General features: G+C 47.7%; 1 protein-coding gene across 4 annotated transcripts in view; it reads right to left on the reverse strand.

The window, feature by feature from the left end:
• SPATA4 (spermatogenesis associated 4) overlaps window positions 1–23,636 on the reverse strand; it is a 275,379-nt gene that overhangs the window by 96,491 nt on the left and 155,252 nt on the right. The window contains exon 5 of one of the 4 annotated variants that reach the window (XM_029578609.1): window positions 19,315–21,903. The exons of 2 other annotated variants lie outside the window; for them this stretch is intronic. In XM_029578609.1, coding sequence (XP_029434469.1) covers window positions 21,623–21,903 — 281 coding nt within the window. In that variant the 3' untranslated portion in view covers window positions 19,315–21,622. Of the gene's footprint in view, window positions 1–19,314; window positions 21,904–23,636 lie in introns of those variants that run through there. One more of the 4 variants, XM_029578353.1, reaches the window with a different exon arrangement.

Consider the following 23,636-nt stretch of genomic DNA (forward strand, 5'->3'; position numbering starts at 1 on the left):
TCTGTTAGGAATGTAAGAGACAAATAATTGAGAAGCTTAGCAATGAAGCTGAGTTCTATTTTTGTAGTAAGCCAAGCCCATTTTACAGTCCAAGGTATGAAGGGTTTTCTCACCTTCATGTGCATGTGGTCACAGGAAGAACATAGATAACACAATAGCTTGATTAATTATGAAAAGCCGATATTACCTTTGATTTTGAATTTATGCAGACCACCACCCTATTGTGGATGAATTGTGTGTAAAGCAGATAATGAATTAAAACTTGAAGCTCACTGACTCTTCTAGCTAATGTTGTTACTACTACTACTACTACTACTTAACATTTCTGTACTGCTACCAAGAATAGTACTTTCCATATTATAAATTTGAGAGAAGCCTCTTCCAATGGTTCATATGGCGGCTTCATCAGCGCTCAATATATAAGTTGTCAAGCTGAGGGAGGGAAGGTTTGAATGAAACAGCCCTCTTCTTGAACTAATAAGGATGGGTCTGGGAAATTTCACATGATGCGCTGCATGCCCTAAGGGCGTTTTTCTTAGTCGCACAGTAAATGCTTCCCTCCTAAACTTTCAATTTGGCAGCCTTTGATTCACAATCCACAGCTCACTTTTTACACATAGGGGTAGATTTTATAAAAGTACGCCGGATTTTAATAGATACGCGCGTAGCCGCACGTATCCTTTAAAATCCGGGGTCGGCGCACGCAAGGCTGCCCAAAATTGGCAGCCTGCGCACGCCGAGCCGCACAGCCTGCCTCTGTTCCCTCCACCTCCCCCTGCACCTTCCCCTCCCTTCCCCTACCTAACCCATCCCCCCACGACAGCACTTGCCTCACAAGTGGGCATGGCGCAGAAAAAGGGAGCACATCTTTTCCTCCCAGAACCACATTGCTGGATATGCCAGAAGAATATGTGGTTAGCAGGTATCACCTCAGCTCTCAGGCTATCCTGGAATTATATGAAGAAATCAGAGGGGATCTGGATCCAGTCATGGAAAGGTCCCACGCTATACCGGGCCTCACCAAACTATCGTCCACCCTGCATTTTATGGCATCCGGCTCCTTCCAAATGACAGGGTGGTCAAGCGAATGTCTCAAACCTCTTTTTCCCGCTGTCTCGGCCAGGTCATAACAGCTGTATATGTCTGCATTTATCGCTACATAGCATTCCTTATGACAGACAGGACTTGAATTGAAGAGAGGCTTTTATGTCATTGCCACCTTTCTGAATGTTCTAGAAGCTATCGACTGCACTCACGTAGCCATCATCCCACCTCATCAGAGGGAGGAGATCTATCACAACAGAAAGCTCTTCTACTCCATCAACATGCAAGTGGTCTGTGACGCTCAACTGCACATCCTCGATGTGGTGGCCAGGTACTTGGGAGCCACGCAAGTTTTCTTTATACTTAGGCAATTGGTCCTGTTTGAAAATTTTGAGGACGGGCACTGTTGGATCTTAGGTAAGACACATGCTTTTTTTCCTCCCTTCTCTCTCTGGCTATGTCTTTCCAGACAACTAATGGATACAGGGAGTTGTAGGGAATGTAACAGCATCGGGTATAAGACAAGTGACTTGTACAGTTAGGTCTAAAAGCAGGTGCGCCAGGGCCCATCTTTCTCTCTCCATGCTGGAGAGGCCTGCTAATGTTATGTGCCCAAACAATGCACTTGCACAAAGCTTTGTGGCTGACCAGCCACAACACACACTTTCTACGGATTCACTTTAAACAACAGGCTTTTCAAATTCTCCCATTTGGAACAGTTGAAATCTCACTTGATAATCACAACCTTTTAGTGTCCACACTGCAGGGACTCTCAGATCAGGTGTGCCCTGTTAGAGATCAGTCAGCCAGGATGTTAGCCACAGTTTTTGACCATCACACTGGTAAAACAGAAGCTGTGGCCCGTGCATTTAAGGCCTAGCATATTCACCGTGTCAGGTCAACAAATGTGTATCTCTGGAGGACATACTGCAGAACAGACAGGGATTTGCACAAGCACTCTACCAGGTGGATGTTTAGCTGCTGTGACATGTGTGGCAGCTGTCATGTACAGCTTCAGTGTTAGAAGAGTGCTACAAATGGGTAGTGATAGCTTGGTAGTGAATGACATGCACACATTTAGTAGGAACTCCAGATGCAGTTTCCCATTCTGGAAAATCTGACACAGCATAAGCAAGTGCTTTACTGTTCATATAGTGTCACAGAAAAAGACGCCATGGATTTTGGTTTGGGAAAAAGACTTTTAAGGCTCATGCTAAATTAGAGCTTGGCTTCCACTGTTCGAGCATGCTGTGAGTTGGATATGAAATCAGAAAATCACGGTGGTGTAATTGATGCAGTTCTTTTCTCTTTGCCGCAGAAGATTTGGGATACAATTGCAGGACCTGGCTTCTCACCCCCATAGCTATTCCCAACAAGCCAGCAGAGATGAGGTACAATGAGGCCTTATGTTCTACCCACGGTGTCATAGAATGCACCTTCGGGGTTCTCTAAAGTATATTTCACTGTTTGGAGAAAATGAAGAGGGGAGCTTTAATGTATGCCCCACCCAGAGTAGCGGAGATAGTGCTGCTCTGCTGTGTATTCCATAAACTCACTCAGCGCCATGGTATCCCAATAGACATACTTCAAGATTTATCTGAGGATCCCCCATGTCCACATGCTGAAGCCAAGGACACCAAGCTGATTAGCAGCCAGCTTCGGCAAAGCATCATACAATGCTACTTTTCTTGTTAGGCTTCAATTATCCCTTCCCCTTCCATGGAAAAGAGCCTAACAGATTGTTTCCGGCTGCTCGCCTCCCTCTCTCTCTTTCTTTTACTCATTGCTCCTCTGTCTGGCTCACTGTGTCACAGAAACCAAGTAGGCCTAGTTAGGCTACATCTTGACTAAGGAGCAAAAGACTGTAGTACAAAAAGTATACTCAAATTAAAGATTACACCATAGACTTGTGGCATGCCTAATATTTTCTGACTGACAGTGAGTCTAAAACTGCCAAGTCTCGTAATAATGTTTGTGAAGGTCTGGCAACACTGTGTAAATAGCTTGCACTGTTTTGCTTGCAGCCCCACAGCTTGGACCCTGTCCAAGGCTTCATGTGTGGGCCAGATAGTGGCATAGGTATGAGAGAACTCCAGCAGAGTCTTGAACATGGAGCCCAACTGATCTAGAAATTTAACTAACAACCTAACCTCCCCTCTCCAACTTCCCTCCCCTCCCCCCTCCCCCCTCCCTCCATCTCCTGCCTGTCCATTACCTCAAATAGTTATATTCCATGTATATACTCTGATAATTTGTTAAATGTTACCTTCACTTCTTCTCCCCCTCGCCCCTGTTTTCTGCCCCCACCCCCGTTTTCTAAAATGTTTCATCTGGTTGTATGTAATGTTTCATCTTCTGTTCCACTGTTCTCTGTAAACCAATGTGATGTACCCACTAACGTCGGTATAAAAAAGCATTAAATAAATAAATAAATATAAATCACAAATAGCTCAGCTGCTTAAAGGCACAGCCTAAAGCTACAGGTTGAAGGTTTAAGGCAGACCTGGGCAAGGGGCGGCCCGTGGGCTGCATCCGGCCCGCCTACTGTCTGTGACCGGCCCGCCCATCTTAGCTCAGAGTTGGAGATGTGTCCTGATCTACACTGCTGAGAGCAGACGCTTGATTGTGGTGCTCCCGGCATCGGCTCCATGCGGAGCTCAAACAAACATAACTAGAGCGGGTCTGGTACCTAGAGTCAGCGCAGAGAAAAGCCCGTAACTGCGAGTGGTACCGGAGTTACATTGGGTACCACGCGCTCCCTCCCCTACCCCCTGCAGCGGCGTGCCGCCATTACAGGGCCTGAGCGCATGCCCATCGGTGCAAGGGAGACGCTGCAGCTGGACCCCACATAGCTGCCGTGTAGCAGTATCTGCCGGGATCCGTGACCTCAGAGACTGAGAGCTGCAGTAATCAGTCCTTCCTGCTTGCTATGTAGTTATTGCCCAAATCCAGGGAATATTTAGCGCTCTGTGACAGGCAGCACAGTATCACTGCTGGAGTTTTATTCTTCTCTCAAAGAGGAAAACTTTCCACACATAAGGAGGCATGCTCAGAGGATGTTAGTTCTCTTTGGATCTACCTACATATGTGAACAAACATTCTCAGTGATGAAGTTCAACAAATCCAGATACAGATCCTCGCTCAGTGATGATCACTTGTGTGCTGTTCTTCGCATATCCACCTCAGATATTCAACCTAACTCCAATGCACTTGTTCAGGCACAAAACAGGCTAGATTTCTCTCATTGAACATTTTCATGTTATTGTAATGTTTCATTTAGTGTTCTTTATTAAGTTAAAGGGATGTCGGTCTTTGAAAAACTTGCTATTTTAGGTCAAGATGTGATGTTAGTTTTTTAAACACTGTAAAAGTTGACAATTTTCTAAAGTGAACAATCACAAGTTCATTAAAGTTCATCATCTCATCATTAAATAATGATGTAATTAGGTCCTCCATATTTTCATTGAATCTTTGTATTGTTTAACTTACTGTTTGTTTATGAAGGGATAGTATATATACTATATACAGTATTGGGTAGAACTGAGTTAATTATATTAGTCCGGCCCTCTAAAACCATCCCAATTTCTCATGCGGCCCCATGGGAAAATTAATTGCCCACCCCTGGTTTAAGGTATCAATCACAGACTTGTCATTTGACAGCCACATTCCCTAGCTGAGATCCATGTGCATCTGAAGATATGCACCTGTACATAAGATGCATTTTGTCACATGGGCCTGCAAACACACTGATGACAGCACTGCCTTAGCTGTTTCAGAGATAATGTTGACATTGGAGTGCTGACTTAGCAGCCCGTCACTTAAAGCCTCTTGGAAAGCACATATCAAAGATAGTGTCAATGCCTAATTTCTTACAGGTCATTGCAAGCTTGCATACGTCATTGGGGTTGGACAGAATCATACACCACTGGGCTCTGCTACAACTAGTTAAGCAACCTGTCAACTCTCATGTACAGATGGTGAGAGCCTTGGCCGTTGGGCTGACTTGTTGGTTCTGTTAGCTGCTCAGGGAGGCTTGACAAGGATGCTGAGCTGAGTATCTGAAAGCTGCTTTGGGAATAGGATGCTATCATGCCTTTACATGCTTTGCAAAGTTACCTCTGAAATGGATAGGTCAGAGTAAGTTGGGTGATTAATATAACAGCACCAACATGTCATCTAACAAAAGATACCCCTCATTTAACCCAAGGCAAAACTGTGTTTTAAGCTCTGGACCTAGCCTGACAGGTCACAGGTAGCATTGGGAAATATTGAGATGCAAGGGTGCTGCTTGCACCTTAGCCTGTGTAGCTCAAGGCTAGTCATGTTGTCCTGCCTTCTATAAGTACATACAAAATAGGCAGAGTAGTTGGTTTGTTTAAATTGGTAGTAGCTGTTACACTCCTTATCCTATTTTTGGCCATCCTTAAAGCAGCTAGGCTCCAAACTCCCAGGGAGATAAGCTTGCAGAATGCAAAAATTCCAAGCAGAGTCACCACCTTTCAGGTAGATTCTGGTTTGAGGCCCTTGCTTGCCACATGACTGGCATGACTAGTGGCGATTACAGCAAAGCAGATGTTCTATGGTGTTTGAGCATTTGGTACATTGTGCATACCCAGTCCAGGGCAGATATGTTGATAGATTCTCAATCATCAACTCTGTGCGAAGCATTAAAGATAGAAAAGGGGATGTCAGGTCATGCCCTCATGAGCCCACAACCAGCCTCTATACAAAGCATGCCACTGTGCAAAATGTATAGGCCAACTACTTCCAGATATCATGTGGTAGGCATTATGACTTGTTCAGTTTCAGTGTGGCCCACCTGAGTGGTAAAGGGGCCCCTGTCTGTAACTAATACATATTAGTTATCATGTATGCCTCGAACAGATGTCTGTAATGCTGCTAGGGGTAGAGAATATTCTGTGAGAAGTAAGGACTCAGACAACATCATTAAGATGTTGTCTGAGTCCTTGCACAGAAAGGAACAAGGGGGGAATCGCCCGAAGCCCTTGATCGCAAACAAGCAAGCAGTGAGTAATTGCAAGCCGCGCCCCCGAAAGAGACACCAGCCTATCAGAGCAAGAGGAGAAGCCCTTTAAATTTCAGAGACGCCCAGCGGCGTCGCGCGCCCGAAGGAGCGCGACCTAAGGGGCCTGCCCCTTAGCGCGCCCCTTGGAGCACCCCAGGACCCAGGAACAGCAACTATTCTACCTCGCACAGACAAACACATCAACGATACCAAGCGCTCAAACCACAACAATCACTATCCTTTCACTCAACTCTCTGATTTCTCAAACACCTATCAATCATCCGCCAGCTACATTCATCAACATACTCTCACACTCACCCGGACCTTACCTCACACTCCCCAGCAATCTGCATGACTACATCTATTGTCCTCAACCACTCAAAAGGTATTCCCTAAGCCTAGCCAAGCACACTGGAGGAGATTTACAAATCCAGGAAAACTCATACCACCACAACAGAACGTTTATGGATAAAACTACTACGCTACCGCAACCGATTTGACCCACTACCGCCTACCGTCTCCCAGCGTTTAGCCACGCCCTTCACCTCACCTTTGGGCCCTCCCGAGGCTAGGATCGACGCCCTCACCAGCCCGTTAAATTCAGGGTCTGCCCCGACACTGTGCACCACAGGATCGCGTCATAGGAGCAGGAACCTCGTGCACCACTCAGTGCAACCACCAAGTACCTCACCAAGACCGGGCTGTTTCTCAGGCATCTTTATTGTTGCCTCTATTCTCTACTTTACTCTCAGGCTCTGTTGTCAACTGCCTGTAATTATGCTCTCCTTCCCTATCCCCACGATAAAAAACCTCTACTCTCAAAGGAAAATTTCCCTTCATCCCACCATCCTCCAGCACAATCGTCTGATCCCCATCATGACCTCCCCCCTAACTCAATTCCTGGGGCTCTCTATCTTCTCATTAACACTTTTTAATGCCCAATCCATCACAAAAAAAAACACATATCATCAACGACTATCTACTTGACTCACAACCAGATATCTGTGGCATTACAGAGACCTGGCTGAAACCCACAGACATCACACTAATTAACCAATTACCCATGCACCTATATGATGTTTTCTCAATTCCTAGACTGAAAAAGAGGGGAGGCGGACTGATCTTAGCAGCAAAAAAAGAGCTAAGATTAACACTACAAAGCACTAAATTCAACTCCAAACTTGAATGTGCTCTGTTTAACTCTAAACAGCTACAGATCTGCTTAATTTACGCCCCACCTGGTCTTCTAGAATCAGACCCTTCTCCATTGGTAGAGTTTATTGCAAAACACACCAAAGCCGACACTCCGGCCATCATAATGGGAGACTTCAACCTCCACATTGATGTAATCCCTCACTCCCCCAACTGTGAAGCACTGCTTTCATCCCTAAAGGCTATGGGATTCACACAAATCGTTAACAGCTCCACGCACATGGCTGGACACACGCTAGACCTCATTTTCATAAATTCAGGTCTCACTCAACCCTCACCACCTCATTGCATTCATATCCCTTGGTCTGACCACCGGATGATCACAACCGATCTTGCTATCAAGGAAAACCCAGCTCCTACCCTCCCCAAAACCACGATTCACTACAGAAAATCCTGCACCTTAGAGGACCTTAGATCCCATCTCTCAACAGAAATTGCCAACTTGGAACTCTCAGACGCAGACTCAGCTATCGACTCCTGGCTCAATATCACAAATAAGGTAGTGGAAAAAATCTGCCCTTTACAAACTAAAGAGCTAGACCCTCACACTCAGAACAGAAAACCCTGGTTCACACAGGAACTGAAAAAAATCAAACTAGAACTAAGACGCAAAGAACACCTATGGAGAAAGAGACCCACCACTGATAATCAAACTGAGTATAAAACCCTCATGCACACCTACAGAAATAATATCCTCCGTACAAAAAGAGACTACTATGCCAGTAAAATTCACAATTTCTTCTTCGACGCCAAAGCTTTGTTCTCCTACGTCACAGAACTTACTAAGCCTAACGCTCCAGTCATCCCAGATGAACAAGCCCACGCCAAGTGCTCAGAACTCGCACTTTTCTTTGAAAACAAAATCCTCAAACTTATAGCCCCTTTGACATCCTCGAATACGGGAGCACCTCCTCACTGCCCCCCCGGCATAGACCAGAAAGCACAATTAAACTCCTTCGAACCAACTACCTCCCTGGAAATCGAATCTATGCTCAAAAAGATGAAACCCTCCACTCATCCTATTGACCATATTCCATCTAAATTATTGCTCTCCATTCCAGAAATCATCTCCAAACCTCTAGCGAAAATTATCAACTGTTCGCTATCTCAAGGAGCTGTACCGGATACACTGAAACTATCCACACTCAAGCCACTTCTTAAAAAACCCAATCTGAACCCAACTGACCCAACAAATTTTCGCCCCATTGCTAACTTGCCATTTGTAGCCAAACTTATGGAGAAAGTAGTGAATAGACAACTCTCAGAATACCTAGAAGAAAATAAAATTCTAGCTCCAGCACAATTTGGTTTCCGTAAATCCCTCAATACGGAATCCCTCATCATTTCTCTGACAGACAGAATCTACTCAGGCCTCGAAAAAAAGACCTCATACTTGCTGGCCCTACTTGACTTATCTGCGGCCTTCGACACGGTGAAGCACTCCATACTGATCAACCGTCTAGCTGACATCGGTATAGCAGGAACAGCCCTGGACTGGTTCAAGTCATTCCTAGACAACAGAAAGTTCAAGGTCAGAATAAACAACAAAGAGTCGCACCCGGTCAAAGCCACTCTTGGAGTCCCTCAAGGATCCTCTTTATCTCCTACTCTATTTAACATCTACCTTCTACCCCTATGTCAACTCCACACTAACCTAAAAGTCACACATTTTATCTACGCCGACGACGTCCAGATCCTGATACCAGTCTCAGAATCAATAACTAAAACACTCAATTTTTGGAATAACTGTCTACTATCCATCAACACACTCCTCTCCAGCCTCAATTTGGTGCTCAACACCTCAAAAACCGAACTGCTACTCATCACACAGGATGAAAACGCTCCACCAGTTCAAACGCCCTTGACCACACATGTAAGAGATCTAGGAGTAACCATTGACAACCAACTGAATTTAAAACAATTTGTCAATAACACAACTAAAGAATGTTTCCACAAACTTCATGTATTAAAAAATTTGAAACCTCTCCTCCATCTACAGGACTTCCGTACGGTTCTCCAAGCTATCCTATTCTCGAAACTAGATTACTGCAACTCCATCCTAATCGGCCTTCCTGCAGTTACTACAAAGCCACTACAAATGACACAAAACTCCGCAGCCAGGATCCTGACCAACACCAGCAGATCCGAACACATCACCCCTATACTTAAGAGCCTACACTGGCTCCCCATTAAGTTCAGGATCCTCTACAAAGTGCTAACTATTATACACAAAACCATCCACTCACAAACAGGACTCAAATTAAATCGCCCTCTACAAGTTCATACAGCCTCCAGACCCATTAGACAAATGTATCTAGGCACCCTCTATGTACCCCCAGCCAAGTCATCAATGAAGAAACGTGCCTTCTCAATAGGCGGTCCCACACACTGGAACAATCTACCATCAGACCTCCGCTTAGAACCTTGCCTGCGGACATTCAAGAAAAAATTGAAAACTTGGCTCTTTACGGACGCCTTCACTTAAAGCCCCTTGCTATCCTGAAAGGCCCACACTTAAGCTGTACTATTCTTATCTAATACCTGTAATCGCATATTACTCCTAACATCCCCTACGTTCGAGGTATATCCAACTCAACCAGTTTAACTAGTTTCTTACTTCCGCACAGTTACACATACTGTTTACTACTTATTTATTCTTTTATTCTTATTCTTATTTATTGTTCTATGCATTCTGTTTACTGTTCTATGCATTCTGTTTACTGTTTATTGACTTCTGATTATTGATTATTGTTCTATGTACACCATATCTATGGTAATTCCTAATCTGGTTATATATAAACCAAAGCGATATGTACCAGTACATGATCTTTGGTATATAAAAGTCTTTAAATAAATAAATAAATTAACAGGAAGGGACAAGCATGGCACAGACATCATTGATGGTTGATGACAAACTGTCTGGCAACATCACAATTGGGACTGGGTAAATAACCTGGAGGTAGCTATACCAAATAATGACAGACTACATGAGTAGGTCTGTGTGAGTGATGTGCTATGTTAGCCTCTTGTCTATATTGGTGTCTGGGGGTGATATAGGGATCATTGTATATGCAAACATTTAGCACACACTGGCTTGTGACACAAGCAAACCTGTGCTTCCATTCTTTATGGTGGATGCCTCTGTTTTGTGAATGCCTAGGATGGGAACAAATGGCATATTTCCTAGCGTGTAGCACATGGACTCATTACAAATGGGTATAGTGTGCTCATGCTAGCAGTTGGAGACGGATCTGACGTCAGCACGGGTACATATACTCCCACAGGAAGTGCAGCAACTCAGTAATTTCAGTCTCCAAAGCAGTTTGGAGCTCCCTTACGCTCGCTGAGCGTTTTTCCAAATTATAACGACTAAATTCTTAGAAGAAATCCTATCTGAAGACGAGCCCCGCACTCCTGCGGTGATACCCTCGGGTCCCTCCCCCAGTTGAGTTTCCCGAGGTGATTTCTGTGGTCTCTCGGAGGTGAGCGCCTCGGTCCGGTGGCCGGATCGTGGCAGGGACCTGGCCCCCGAGTGAGAAGGGCTCGGGCGCGGCATAGAGGCAGCCTCGGTCCCGGTAAGGACTTGGCCCCCGAGCGAGACGAGTTCGGGCGTGGCTTAGAGGCAGCGGGTGCACTTCCTCGAGCGTGGCAGTGACGGTAATTACCCTCTCCCCCCGCAGCCGGAGACCGCCCGGGTCGCAGCCGGGAAGCGCCGAAGTACAGGTGTACATCTTTACTTACTGGTCTCCGAAGAGCGAGGATTAGCAGGGTCTGCCTACGGGGCAGCCCGCCAAGGAGGTCGCCATTTTGCCTGCTCGCCGTCGCCAGCCCTGGTTCGCCGCCTCGATCTAAGCGGGACGACGGGCACGTATGTTAGGCGCACGTAAAAGATTTGGGCGCCCATTGTTTGAGATGCGCGCATGCTTACGCGCACGTTGATAGGTTGATACGCGCATTGATACGCGCACGCTGATACGCGCATATTTGATACGCGCACATTGATACGCTCATATTTGATACGCGTACATTGATACGCGCACGTTGCTAGGCGCACGTGATACGCGCACGCTGATACGCGCACATAAGCGCTCCTTGAGAGGAGATCAGACGCGATGGAGCGTATGAGAGCCCATGCGGCCGCAGAGCCGGCACCTCCAGACTCAGGCATAAGAGCTCTAGGCCTCTGCTCAGCATGCCACCTCAGAGCCACAGAGCGAGGAAGCAGACTCCCTATGTGCCCAATGTGAGGAGTACTTGGGAGTTCCAGGCCAGGGCCGGTCTCAGCCCAGTTTGACTGCCAGTTCCTCAGGGAACACCCCGAACCTAGCAGGCCGCAATGAGCAGCCAGGGAACCCCACAGATCTGGTGCCCCTACGGCTAGAACCTGCTTCCCTCTCCTGGGTGGAATTATTCAAGGGGATTCATGCCTTCGTCAAGATGCAGTCTGATCCCCGACCGGACCCATACGTACCGGATGACCCTGCCCCGGGACCCTCAAGACCTAAGCATGGCCACCCGCCACCCGGAAGCCCCACTTATGGGGACTCGGATTATTCTTTTTTTTTTTTTTTATTTATATTTTTCAAATTATAACATTTACAATGAAATGATATAATCAAGTATTACATAATATTTACATCACACTTTTAACAAGAAAATAACAATATTCTAGCCCACATTTTTGGAGGAGGAGAGAGTTACTAACTCTACAGCTTTGACATTTCTTTAAACAATCCTATATCCCCTCTTTACCCTTTCATAAGGCCGGGGTTTTATCTATGATAAATCGTTGCAGGTGGGATGGGTCAAGAAATATAAACTTATTATTTTGAAACAAAATCTGGCATTTACATGGAAATTTTAGGAAAAAGCTAGCTCCAATATTCAGCACAGATTGTTTCATGGATAGGAAAAGTTTCCTCCGTGCTTGTGTGGCACGGGAAACGTCCGGGAAGACTTGAATTTTCTGTCCACAGAAATTTCGTTCTTTATTTTGGAAATATTTAAGAAAAAACAAGTCTTTATCCCATTTCAAAGAAAAAGAAACTAGCAAAGTTGCTCTCGAATTTATCAAGTCCAAGGAGTCTTCCAAAAAGGTAGAAACCCCTGGGCTTTCTAAATTGTCCACTTCTCCCTCCTGATTCTGCTCTATCTTTCTTTTAGGTAAATAATATAGCCTAGAGAGTGCAGGAATTTTCTCTACTTCAAACTGTAATACCTCAATCACATACTTTCTATATAACTACTCAGCCGAAAGTAGTCTGGAAATAGGAAAATTTAGTAATCTAAGATTACCAGATCTTATTTCATTCTCTAGGCTTTCTAATCTGCTATGCAATAACATTATCTTTAATAGAAGCAACATTTACAGTCTGTAAATTACTTACTACAGGGTTCAATTTTGCAACTTCCTGTTCTAATCTCTCCGTTCTTTTATCCAATTCTACAAATTTTTCCCTTGTTTCCACTGAAAAGGTCTGTACATTTGACATAAACCCTGACATTTTCTTGTCTATCTTAGCAGACAATTTCCACACATCTAACAATGTTACCTTTTCTGGTTCAGCAATGCTTTCCTCTCTATCATTACTTAATCCAGCAATGATAGATGGGCATTTAACCTTAACACAAACATCAGTTGCCTCGCTATCCAAAGTTATCACTTCTGAATGTATAGTCCGTTCCGGTGGTGCTCCATCACCACTTAGGGTTTGTGTCACTCCTCTGGATTGGACTATAACTTCATCAACTACATTTGTTGCTTCTCGTGCGGGAATTGGGGATGATTGTATAGCCCTGGGGGTTTGAGTGGTTCCTAAAAAGGCATTCCCCTCATTTATCCCCCCATCATTGGACTCATCAGCAAACACCACATGGGAGTCCATTGGGCCAATTCTTTTCGGCATGGGAGTAGTAGGAGAGGAGGCGTATGTTTTTGATTTTCTTTTCCTTCCCATATTTTTCTCCCACAGGGGCGCGCCCCTTTGGCGCGTGGCTTTGGCTGCGCGCCGCTGTGCCCTTGTTTTTGTAGCTGTCCCGGGGCACTCACCGATGACGTCACTGGGGCGGGGTTCCGCCTCTCCCTCTCGGCCAGGAAACAGTTCTCTTTTCTCTCAATCTACACAAGGTAGAACTGGACGATGATTCCCAGCGCGTAGGTCTCTCACTCTCCTCCTCACTCTACACGCCGCTGAGCCCTTGTTTTTGTAGCTGTCTCGGGGCACTCACCAATGACGTCACTGGGGCGGGGTTCCGCCTCTCCCTCTCGGCCAGGAAACAGTTCTCTTTTCTCTCAATCTACACAAGGTAGAACTGGACGAGGATTCCCAGCGCGTAGGTCTCTCACTCTCCTCCTCACTCTACACGCCGCTGTGCCCTTGTTTTTGTAGCTCTCCCGGGGCACTCACCGATGACGTCACTGGGGCGTGGTTCCGCCTCTCCCTCTCGGCCAGGAAACAGTTCTCTTTTCTCTCAAACTACACAAGGTAGAACTGGACGAGGATTCCCAGCGCGTAGGTCTCTCACTCTCCTCCTTGACTCGGATTATTCTGAAGAAGATGGCGAGCCCCCCGAGGAGGGAGAACTTCCCTCGGGGATAGAACCATATCGAACCATGAGACGCTTCTTTCCTAAGGAGGATCTTCCAGACCTGGTCTCTCAATGCCTGTCTGAGCTGGCTATCCCGGGCCAGGGCACCCCAGGGGAACCTAGAATGAACCCCCTGCTAGAGGGCCTGCGTCCAACGGCTCACCATTTTCCCCTCCTACAAGCAGCACAGCAGTTAATCGATCTGGAATGGAATGCACCAGACTCTTCATTCAAAGGGGGTCGGGCTTTGTCTAGCATGTACCCCCTAGACCCGGCAACCAAGGAGCTGTTGGCATGCCCGATGGTAGACGCCATAGTTAGCGCAATTGTCAAGCGCACCACCATTCCGGTGGAGGGAGGGTCGGCCCTCAAGGATGCACATGACCGGCGCATGGACGCCATTCTGAAACAAGCATTTGAGGTGGTAGCCATGTCCCTTCGAATTGCGACTTGCTGCACCATGGTGACGCGCTCCTGCTTATCACAAGCCAGGAACAACACCCCGGGAGAAGACATGGAATCAGCCCTCTAATTCCTCACTGACGCTGCCTCCGACTTAGTCCGTACAGCAGCCAAGGGAGTGTCATCCTCAGTGGCAGCCAGAAGACACCTCTGGCTACGAAATTGGTCGGCCGACTCCTCCTCCAAGACTCGCCTTACAAGAATGCCCTTTAAGGGATCCCTCCTGTTCGGCAGCGACCTCGAGAAATTGGCTAATAAATGGGGCGCATCTCCATTACCCCGTCTACCCGAAGACAGGTCAAGGAGGACCCAGCGCCCTTTTCGTAGACCATCCAGAGGTAGAAGCTCTCAACGCTTCAATCCTTACAGGGCTCGCTACCAAGCTCCTTGTTCTCAGACCAGGAACCAGTCCTTTCGGACCAGGCACAACAAGAGGGGAACCGGCTCGGGGTCGGTCCCAGCCGCACCCCGCAATGAGAATCAGCTGACCCATCTGGGGAAAGAAACCATAGGGGGCAGGCTAACCCTATTTTACCGCAGGTGGGTCGAGATTACTTCGGACCAGTGGGTCCTCGCCATTGTCCGGGAAGGGTATTACCTGGACTTCCTTCATCTCCCTCCGGACACGTTTGTGGAATCGCCTTGTCCGCCCCTCAAGAGGGCGGCGCTGGCAGCTACCTTGGAGAGACTCCTGTCCCTAAAAGCGACAATCCCAGTGCCTGCATGGGACATAAATTCTGGGCATTACTCCATTTATTTCATTGTCCCCAAGAAAGGGGGCACCTTCAGACCCGTCCTGGACTTCAAGTCAGTCAACCAGCACTTATGGGTCCCAAGATTTCGCATGGTAACTCTGCGGTCAGTCCGAAGTGCAATACAGCCAGGGGAGTATCTCACATCCCTGGATCTCTCAGAGGCCTATTTGCATATCCCAATTCATCGGGATCACCAGCGCTACTTACGCTTCAAAGTCCTGGATCAGCACTTTCAGTTCCGGGCTCTACCCTTCAGGTTAGCCACCGCGCCACGGACCTTTACCAAGGTAGTAGTAGTGGTGGCGGCGTCCCTCAGGAAGGAAGGCATTCTTGTCCATCCCTACCTAGATGATTGGCTGATCAGGGCAAAGTCACCGGAGGAGAGCCACCAGGCAACCAACCGAGTTATATCTCTTCTGGAAAGACTAGGATGGGTAGTCAACATACACAAGAGTTCCTTACAGCCTTCGCAGTCGCTGGAATACCTAGGTGTCCGATTCGACACCCAGGAAGACAAGATCAGCCTGACCTCCAAGAGGAAATCGAAAATCCGGGATCACTTGCAGAATCTGCTAAGCACCGCTCGGCCCACAGCTTGGGATTACCTACAGGTCCTCGGCCTAATGGCCTCCACTCTGGAAGTGATACCATGGGCACGGGCCCATATGAGACCATTACAGCGCGCCCTCCTATCTCGGTGGCGCCCACGATTACAGAACTACACCGTGCATCTACCTCTACCGGCCAGAGTACGGAATCAGTTACGGTGGTGGCTGCAGCCCGGCCACATGAGCCGGGGGTCAAGGATGTCCTCCCCAACCTGGACCTTACTCACTACAGATGCCAGCCTGAGCGGCTGGGGAGCCCACTGCGAAGAGCTAACCGCCCAGGGGCGGTGGAACAGAGAAGAGTCGGGTGGACTATCAACCGACTAGAGCCACGGGCAGTCAGGTTAGCATGCCTGCGATTTGCCCACAGACTTCGAAACAGAGCAGTCAGAGTGATGTCGGACAACGCCACCACGGTGGCATACATCAACCGACAGGGTGGAACCAGAAGCCGACAGGTATCCTTAGAAATAGCCCCCCTGATGGCTTGGGCGGAGGCGAATCTTCAGGACATCTCCGCCGTCCACATCGCCGGGAAGGACAACACCACGGCAGACTTCCTCAGCAGAGAAAGCCTAAACCCGGGGGAATGGCAGCTATCGCCCACAGCTTTCCAGATGATTGTGGATCAGTGGGGGACTCCGGGCATGGACCTACAAGCGGACAGGTCTAATGCTCAAGTACCCAGATACTTCAGTCGCAGACGAGATCCTCTCTCCCACGGGATCGACGCTCTAGTACAGCCATGGCCTCGGGATCCTGCTATATGCTTTTCCTCCCTGGACCCTGCTGGGCCCCATTATACACAAGATTCAGCGGCACAGAGGCCTAGTTCTTCTAGTGGCCCCGGACTGGCCAAGAAGATCCTGGTACGCAGACATGAAAAGACTGCTGGCAAGGAATCCACTACCCCTGCCTCCACACAGGGACCTGCTGAGACAAGGTCCCATCCTCCACGAGAATCCAGCTCAATTCTCTCTTACGGTCTGGCCATTGAAAGGGCTCGACTGAAGAAAAGGGGGTACTCGAGGCCGGTAATAGACACACTCCTCCGAGCACGCAAGTTCTCCACATCACTAACTTATATAAGGATCTGGAGAGTATTTGAAGCCTGGCAGCACCAATCCGCATGCCGCTAAAATCCCCTTCATTCTGGATTTCCTGCAAGATGGACTTCAGAAGGGTCTGTCCCTCAGTTTAATCAAGGTTCAGGTGGCAGCGCTATCCTGCTATGGCCCCAGGAGTGATGGCAATAGCATTGCCACACACCCAGACGTTTCACGTTTCCTGAAAGGAGTCAAACACATTTGCCCGCCACTGAAGTGACCAGTGCCCCTGTGGAACCTCAATCTAGTCTTGGAATTCCTAGCGGGACCCGCCTTCAGACCCCTCCGAGGCCTGTCCCTCCGTTTGTTAACCTTGAAGATGGTGTTCTTGCTGGCCGTGTGCTCAGCACGCCGTATCTCCGAGCTACAAGCGCTGTCCTGCCGCAATCCGTTTCTCAGAATCACTCCAGGGGCTATCCATCTTCGCACAGTTTCCTCCTTCTTACCCAAAGTAGTCTCACACTTCCACCTCAACCAAACCATATCCTTGCCAACCACGGAAGGTTCAAAGAAGTCCGAAGAAGGTCGAAGACTGCGCCATCTCGACATCGGCAAGTTGCTGTCCAGATACCTGGAAATGTCGGAAGCAGTACGAAAGACGGACCACCTGTTCATCCTTCACAGTGGGAAGAAGCAAGGAGAAGGGGCCTCACGGGCGACTATTGCTCGCTGGATCAAGGAAGTTATCAAGGCGGCCTACGTAGAATCGGGAAAACCACCACCTCTACGGGTCAAGGCTCACTCTAACAGGGCCCAAGCGGCCTCCTGGGCAGAAACTAGGATGCTGTCGCCTGCAGAGATATGTAAGGCGGCAACGTGGTCCTCCCTCTATACCTTCTCCAGATTCTACCGTCTGGACGTCCAGGCTAGGGAGGACACAGCATTTGCGAGGGCAATCCTTAACGGACCTCGGTCAGCCTCCCACCCAGTCTGGGAATAGCTTTTGTACTTCCCATTTGTAATGAGTCCATCTGCTACACGCTGGGAAATGTAGAGATTACTTACCTGATAATCTCGTTTTCCTTAGTGTATGCAGATGGACTCAGCATCCCGCCCGGCTGCGGGTATACATGGGGATTCACCGAGTCACGGTAAGCCATGTTTTCTTATATAGGGCATCCACCCTGCCGGGTGTCGACGCCTTCCGGTTGAGAACACTGACGGTCTCCAGCTACTATCAATCAGTCAGGGTAATCATGTTCGTTTAATCAATCGGTCAGTCACACATATATCCATAAAAGCTTTTGCAAGGAAGATTACTGAGTTGCTGCACTTCCTGTGGGGGTATATGTACCCGTGCTGACGTCAGATCCGTCTCCAACTGCTAGCACGAGCACACTATACCCATTTGTAATGAGTCCATCTGCATACACTAAGGAAAACGAGATTATCAGGTAAGTAATCTCTACATTCCACCTTGGCCTTTCACTGTTTTCTAATTGAGTTGAGGGGGGGTGAAAAATAGTGTATGAATGCATATTTCCTAGAGCACTTTGCCGGATGAGTACATATCTGCCTGTAGTGTATACAGACCTCCTGCCCCTGATACCTGATGCTCTCCCACCCAAGAATTAGAGTGGGCCTCTTTCTTCTGATATTTAGGGGATGTGCCTATTTGGAAGAAATTCAGCTGGCAAGAAGACTGTGTCTGTTTTTGGGGTTGGGGGTTAAGATGATGCTCACTGCATTTGGGGATACAGGAATGCAAGGAAGTGGGAGGGCCTCTGGCGCCCTCATAGCAGCTATCAGGTTCTCCTGATAAAAGGGTGGGGGGAGTGTTCTGTGCCAATGTGTTGATAGCGAGGGGTAGGTGGTGGCCGGATGCCTGCCAGCAAAACATATGAGAGCTTATGTTTTTAGAGACACAAGCCTACTTCAGCACTTATCTGAGTAACCTATCCTATTAAGTAGACCTAGAAGCTGCCACACAAGGCCCCTCTCACTTATATCTTTCTCTGCCATATGTACATGCTGCCTGAGTAGGCCAACAAATGATCCATAGGTTCAACAGAATAGGGGCCACTTAGCTCCAGAAGATTATAGGGGACAGGTTCAGCTACTAACAGGAGCCACATCACTTGTCTTCTACACAGCCTCATGATTATACACCTCTGTCTACTTGCAGCCTTGTTTAACACCATGCCAGCTGCTGTGTGCCAACTGAGGAGTGAGGGAGTTCTGTAGAATAAAGAATCTCTACATGCCAAGAGCAGACAGCTAGAAGGCCTGCTGTTGATTGGGACCAGGCAGACTTGATAGACTGGTTGCCACTCCTGTACTGGCCTGGGTTGTGGGATGATCAGATGATTCTTACCTAACAGTATATACAGATCCATAACCCAGGCCAGTACAGGGGTAGCAGCAAGTCTGCCTGGTCGCAAACAACACAGGCCTCCTAGCTGTCTGCTCAAGGTCATGTGAGTCTGTTACCTAGTATATCCTTAAGACAAAAATCACACGATGAAAAGACCCAACTAGAAAGTGCTTTTTCAAAACCTGTGACCACTTTATTATACAAAAAAATGTCGTCAACAGATTCAAAGCAAGTCAATGTCTTTGAGAATCACAATCTGCAAGGACAGGATATCAAATAGCACATAACATTGTATCTGAAATGAGCAGCACATTGAGTGTAGACCTCTATATACACTGTTACAAACGGCAACATTATATATGCAGTATTAGCATCTTATACTTTCGCTCAATCGTCACAGCAAAGAACATAGAAAGCAGAAGTGGCAACCCATTAGCTACAATACAGTTCTAATATTATTTATTTATTTTATTTATTTATTTAAAAACTTTTTTATACCGGCATTCGTAGGACACATCATGTCGGTTTACAAAAAACTGAGAAGGAAAGGAAATTACAAAGAACAGGGTAGGGGGTAACTGGGTGAATATACAAGTATAAGAGAGTAAAGTTAAAAGGCAGCGATACAACTATTTGCATTCGATTCGGATTAGATATGCAAAAGAACTAATAAACAATGTTACATGGCATGTGCAATTGATACATTTAGTATATGGAACTTATTTACAGTGCAACATGGCATGTGTACTTGATATACAGTGATGGTTGCGGGGTGGGGGGGTGAGGGGGGGAGGGGGCAGGGGGGGTGGGGAGGGTTGAAGAGAAAAAGGTAAGAGGATATAGGGTAGGGTGGGATTGCGGTGAATCAAGGAAAAATCGGTTAGGATTGGGTGGAATTAGGGTATGCTTGTTTAAAGAGCCATGTCTTGATTCCTTTTTTGAAATGGCTCAGGGATGGTTCTAAGCGGAGATTGACGGGTAGGGAGTTCCAGAGGGTGGGGCCCGCAATGGAGAAGGCTCTATTCCTAGTGGCGGTGAGGTGCCCAATTTTAAGTGAGGGGGTTTGGAGAGTACCCGCAAGGGAGTTTCTAGTGGGACGGTTAGCTTAGAGCTGATAGCAGCAGAATTATGTGATGGCAAGAAAAAGGCCCATGTTGAAAGAGTGCACTCAAAGGAGGGACAGCCTAAGGGCCATGGCAGAAGAGTACAAGTGAAGGCATACACAGTCCATGTTGAAAGATTGTACTCAAAGGGAAGACAGCTTAAGGGCCACAGCAGCAGAGTTCAAGTGAAGGCCCATACAATCCATGTTGAAAGATTGCACTCAAAGGGAGGACAGCCTAAGGGCCACAGCAGCAGAGTTCACCAAGAAGGCAGCAGGACCTGGACCAAAGAATGAAATATTGAGGCAAGAGACCCAGGAGAAAACACAGCAGCATGGAAGCATGAGGCCCAGAAAAAAGAAACAACAGCATGGAGGCAGCAGCAGGATGAAATGAGACATAGCAGCATGGAGACAGGAGTAAGAAGAGATGAGATGACACGCCAGCATGCAGGTAGCAGCAGGATGAGATGAGACACCAGCTTGGAGGCAGCAACAGGATGAGATGAGACACCAGCATGGAGGCAGCAGCAGGACCATGACTGGTGACCCCAGCAAGGAGGCAGAGCATTGAGGAGAGCATTAGAAGTAGGCAGCAGGACAACATTGGCAGACAGTAGACCATCCCCATCAGCAAACCCGCACGGGAACTCTGCAGTAAAGATAGGCCCAGCAGGCTTCTTCCATCTAGCCGGCACAGGAATGTAGTAGTGAGGAAAGGCCAGCAGGCTTCTTCCATCTAGCCGACACAGGAACTCTGTAGTAAGAATGGGCCCAGCCAGCATTTTCCATCTAGCCAGCACAGGAATTCTGTAATGAGGTTGGGACCAGCAGGCTTCTTCCATCTAGTCAACACAGGAATTCTGTAACGAGGCCTGGCCAGACTTGTTTCCACACGTCTTGTTACTTGCTGATATATGCCACCACTTCTGAGGCATCATGGCCCTTTCCACACTGTGGTTTGCCACTTGGGGGTAGCATATCTTTGGGGGCCTCCCCCAGGGCATCTGTCGGGCCAGGGACTGCTGCAGAAAATGGAATCCTGGGATGCTGGGGAACACACAGGTGGGGGGTCCAGCATGCTTTGGAGAATGAGAGTTAAGATGCTGGTCAGGTTCTTCGATGTTGCCACTGTGATGAGAGTTAGCGTGTGGACTGCCGTCTAGTCACACAGGCCCTGGGTATTACTGCTGATAGCTCTCCTCAGGTGCATTAGCTCTGTCCATTTGTGGTGATGGTGTACACTATGCCTCCTTTCCAGGTGGTCTAGCTCCTTGTGCACCGAGGGCTCTGTTCGTGTTTGCGCTGGTGCTTTGCTGGGAATGGTTGGAGCTCCTGTTTGGGCCTCCAAGCCTGGCATCATGAGGCTGGTGGTCTGCTCCAGCTCAGTGCCTGCTGCCTCATGCTAGTGATGTGGTGTGCTGGAGGTAGGATGTGCTGGATCAACTGGCTCCCACTGTAAGTTTGGGTCGTCCATGAAGCCGGATATGTTGATGCTTACATTGAGCGGGCTTGCTGAGTCAAGGGATAGCAGCATCTGCATCTGCTGAGGAGGCTGGTGATGCTGCTCCTCTTCCTCACTGAACTGAGCCTGTGCATCCATCAGTAAGGGGCCATGGAAAAGTGCTGTAGCACTGCTGGTCCCTGGGGTTTGACAGTTAGGACCAGCTGAGTCCTGGGTGAGAGCTGTGGAAACAAAGAAGAAGACATAAGTACCAATGATAAGAAATAACAAGTACTGTTTGGCATCAGATGCACACTTTGCATCAATCAATTTGAGCAACTTATGCCAAATGATGTGGACAACTGTAGCAGCCTTGCCATTTACAGGTGAGGTGAACTTACCAGCTCTAGCTCGCTTGGTGTCTAGCCGCTCATCCTTGCTCTCAAAGACATCAGTGCTCAGTCAATGGATGCAGTCCTCCTCCAGTCGGATGTATATACTTGTTTTGGTTAGCCACCTTGCTTTTCAGCTGGGGCCTAGTTGTTGCGGTACCTGTGGACCACCTGCTGCACACTCAGTTTCATGCCTGGATATGGCGTGGGCGATCATGCGCCAGATCTGGCCCTTGACTACCCTTGATGTTTTAGCCACACGGTTGCTGATCAGCACGGAATAATTCTCTAGGACCCCTGCGATGATCATTGAATTGTCCTTCATACTGAACTTCAAAGCCTTCAGATGAGCGCGCCCTGCTGCCTGGCAGCCAGAACGGGGCACCATTTCCACTTCCGGAGAGGTGTCCTCCCTTTCCTCAGGTTCACTTCCACTCCCCTCTCCCTTCCTCCCCTCCCCTCCCTCACACCTGCCTTACCAGCTATCATCCCCTCTGCCTTCTCTGTCTATAGCTAGCCTGCAGTCCTCCTCCCTCCATACTCGCCTGCCTATCCCTTTGCCCCTCCTGCCTCCTCCTATCCCTTCTCCCCTACCTATCTGTATTCCTGTCCCTGTCCCTACTCCTATTCCTCTCCTAGCACTTCTGCCCTTGTCCTCCCACCTCCTCTCCTCCATCTTCCCCCTCCTCTTCTCATACCTCTTCTCTCCTCTCTTCCCACGCCTCTCAAGCTCCATCCTTTCCACTCCTCAATCCTCCACACCAGCATCAGTAGCACACCACCACCACCACTACTCCTCATCACTCCTCTGCACAAAATGACAGACAGACAAACTCGGACAAACTAACAAAAACTTTCACCCCAACAAAGAAGACAAAAGACCAAGGTAAAGGGAAACAGATGACAACAGAAGGCAAGACGTCACACTCAGAAATCAAAATCTATAAGCTCCTACTCCCACTAATCCACTCACCAACTCTCCTCTCCTCTCTCCAATACTTGACACACCCTCAAAGAGGCAGCTGCCTCTTTGAGGGTGTGTCAAACAAAGAAAATGAATGCGCCATGCATAAATCTATGTGTACCGCGTAAAACAATGCACTGATGCTACACGCGACATGACAATGTATCACTGTTCCTGAAAATTACCTATGAAATGCAGTACATAAGAACATAAGAAATTGCCATACTTGGTCAGACCAAGGGTCCATCAAGCCCAGTATCCTGTTTCCAACAGTGGCCAATTCAGGCTACAAGTACCTAGGAAGTACCCTAACACTAAGTAGATCCCATGCTAATGATGCCAGTGATAGCAGTGGCTATTCTCTAAGACAACTTGATTAAAAAGCAGTTAATGGGCTTCTCCTCCAAGAACTTATCCAAACCTTTTTTAAACCCAGCTACACTAAATACACTAACCACATCCTCTGCCAACAAATTCCAGAGCTTAATTGTCAGTTGAGTGAAAAATAATTTTCTCTGATTAGTTTTAAATGTGCTACTTGCTAATTTCATAGAGTGCCTCCTAGTCCTATTATCTGACAGAGTAAATAACAGATTCACATTTATCCATTCTAGACCTC

This window comes from Rhinatrema bivittatum, chromosome 1 (assembly GCF_901001135.1).
Source record: "Rhinatrema bivittatum chromosome 1, aRhiBiv1.1, whole genome shotgun sequence".
Classification (NCBI taxonomy): domain Eukaryota; kingdom Metazoa; phylum Chordata; class Amphibia; order Gymnophiona; family Rhinatrematidae; genus Rhinatrema; species Rhinatrema bivittatum.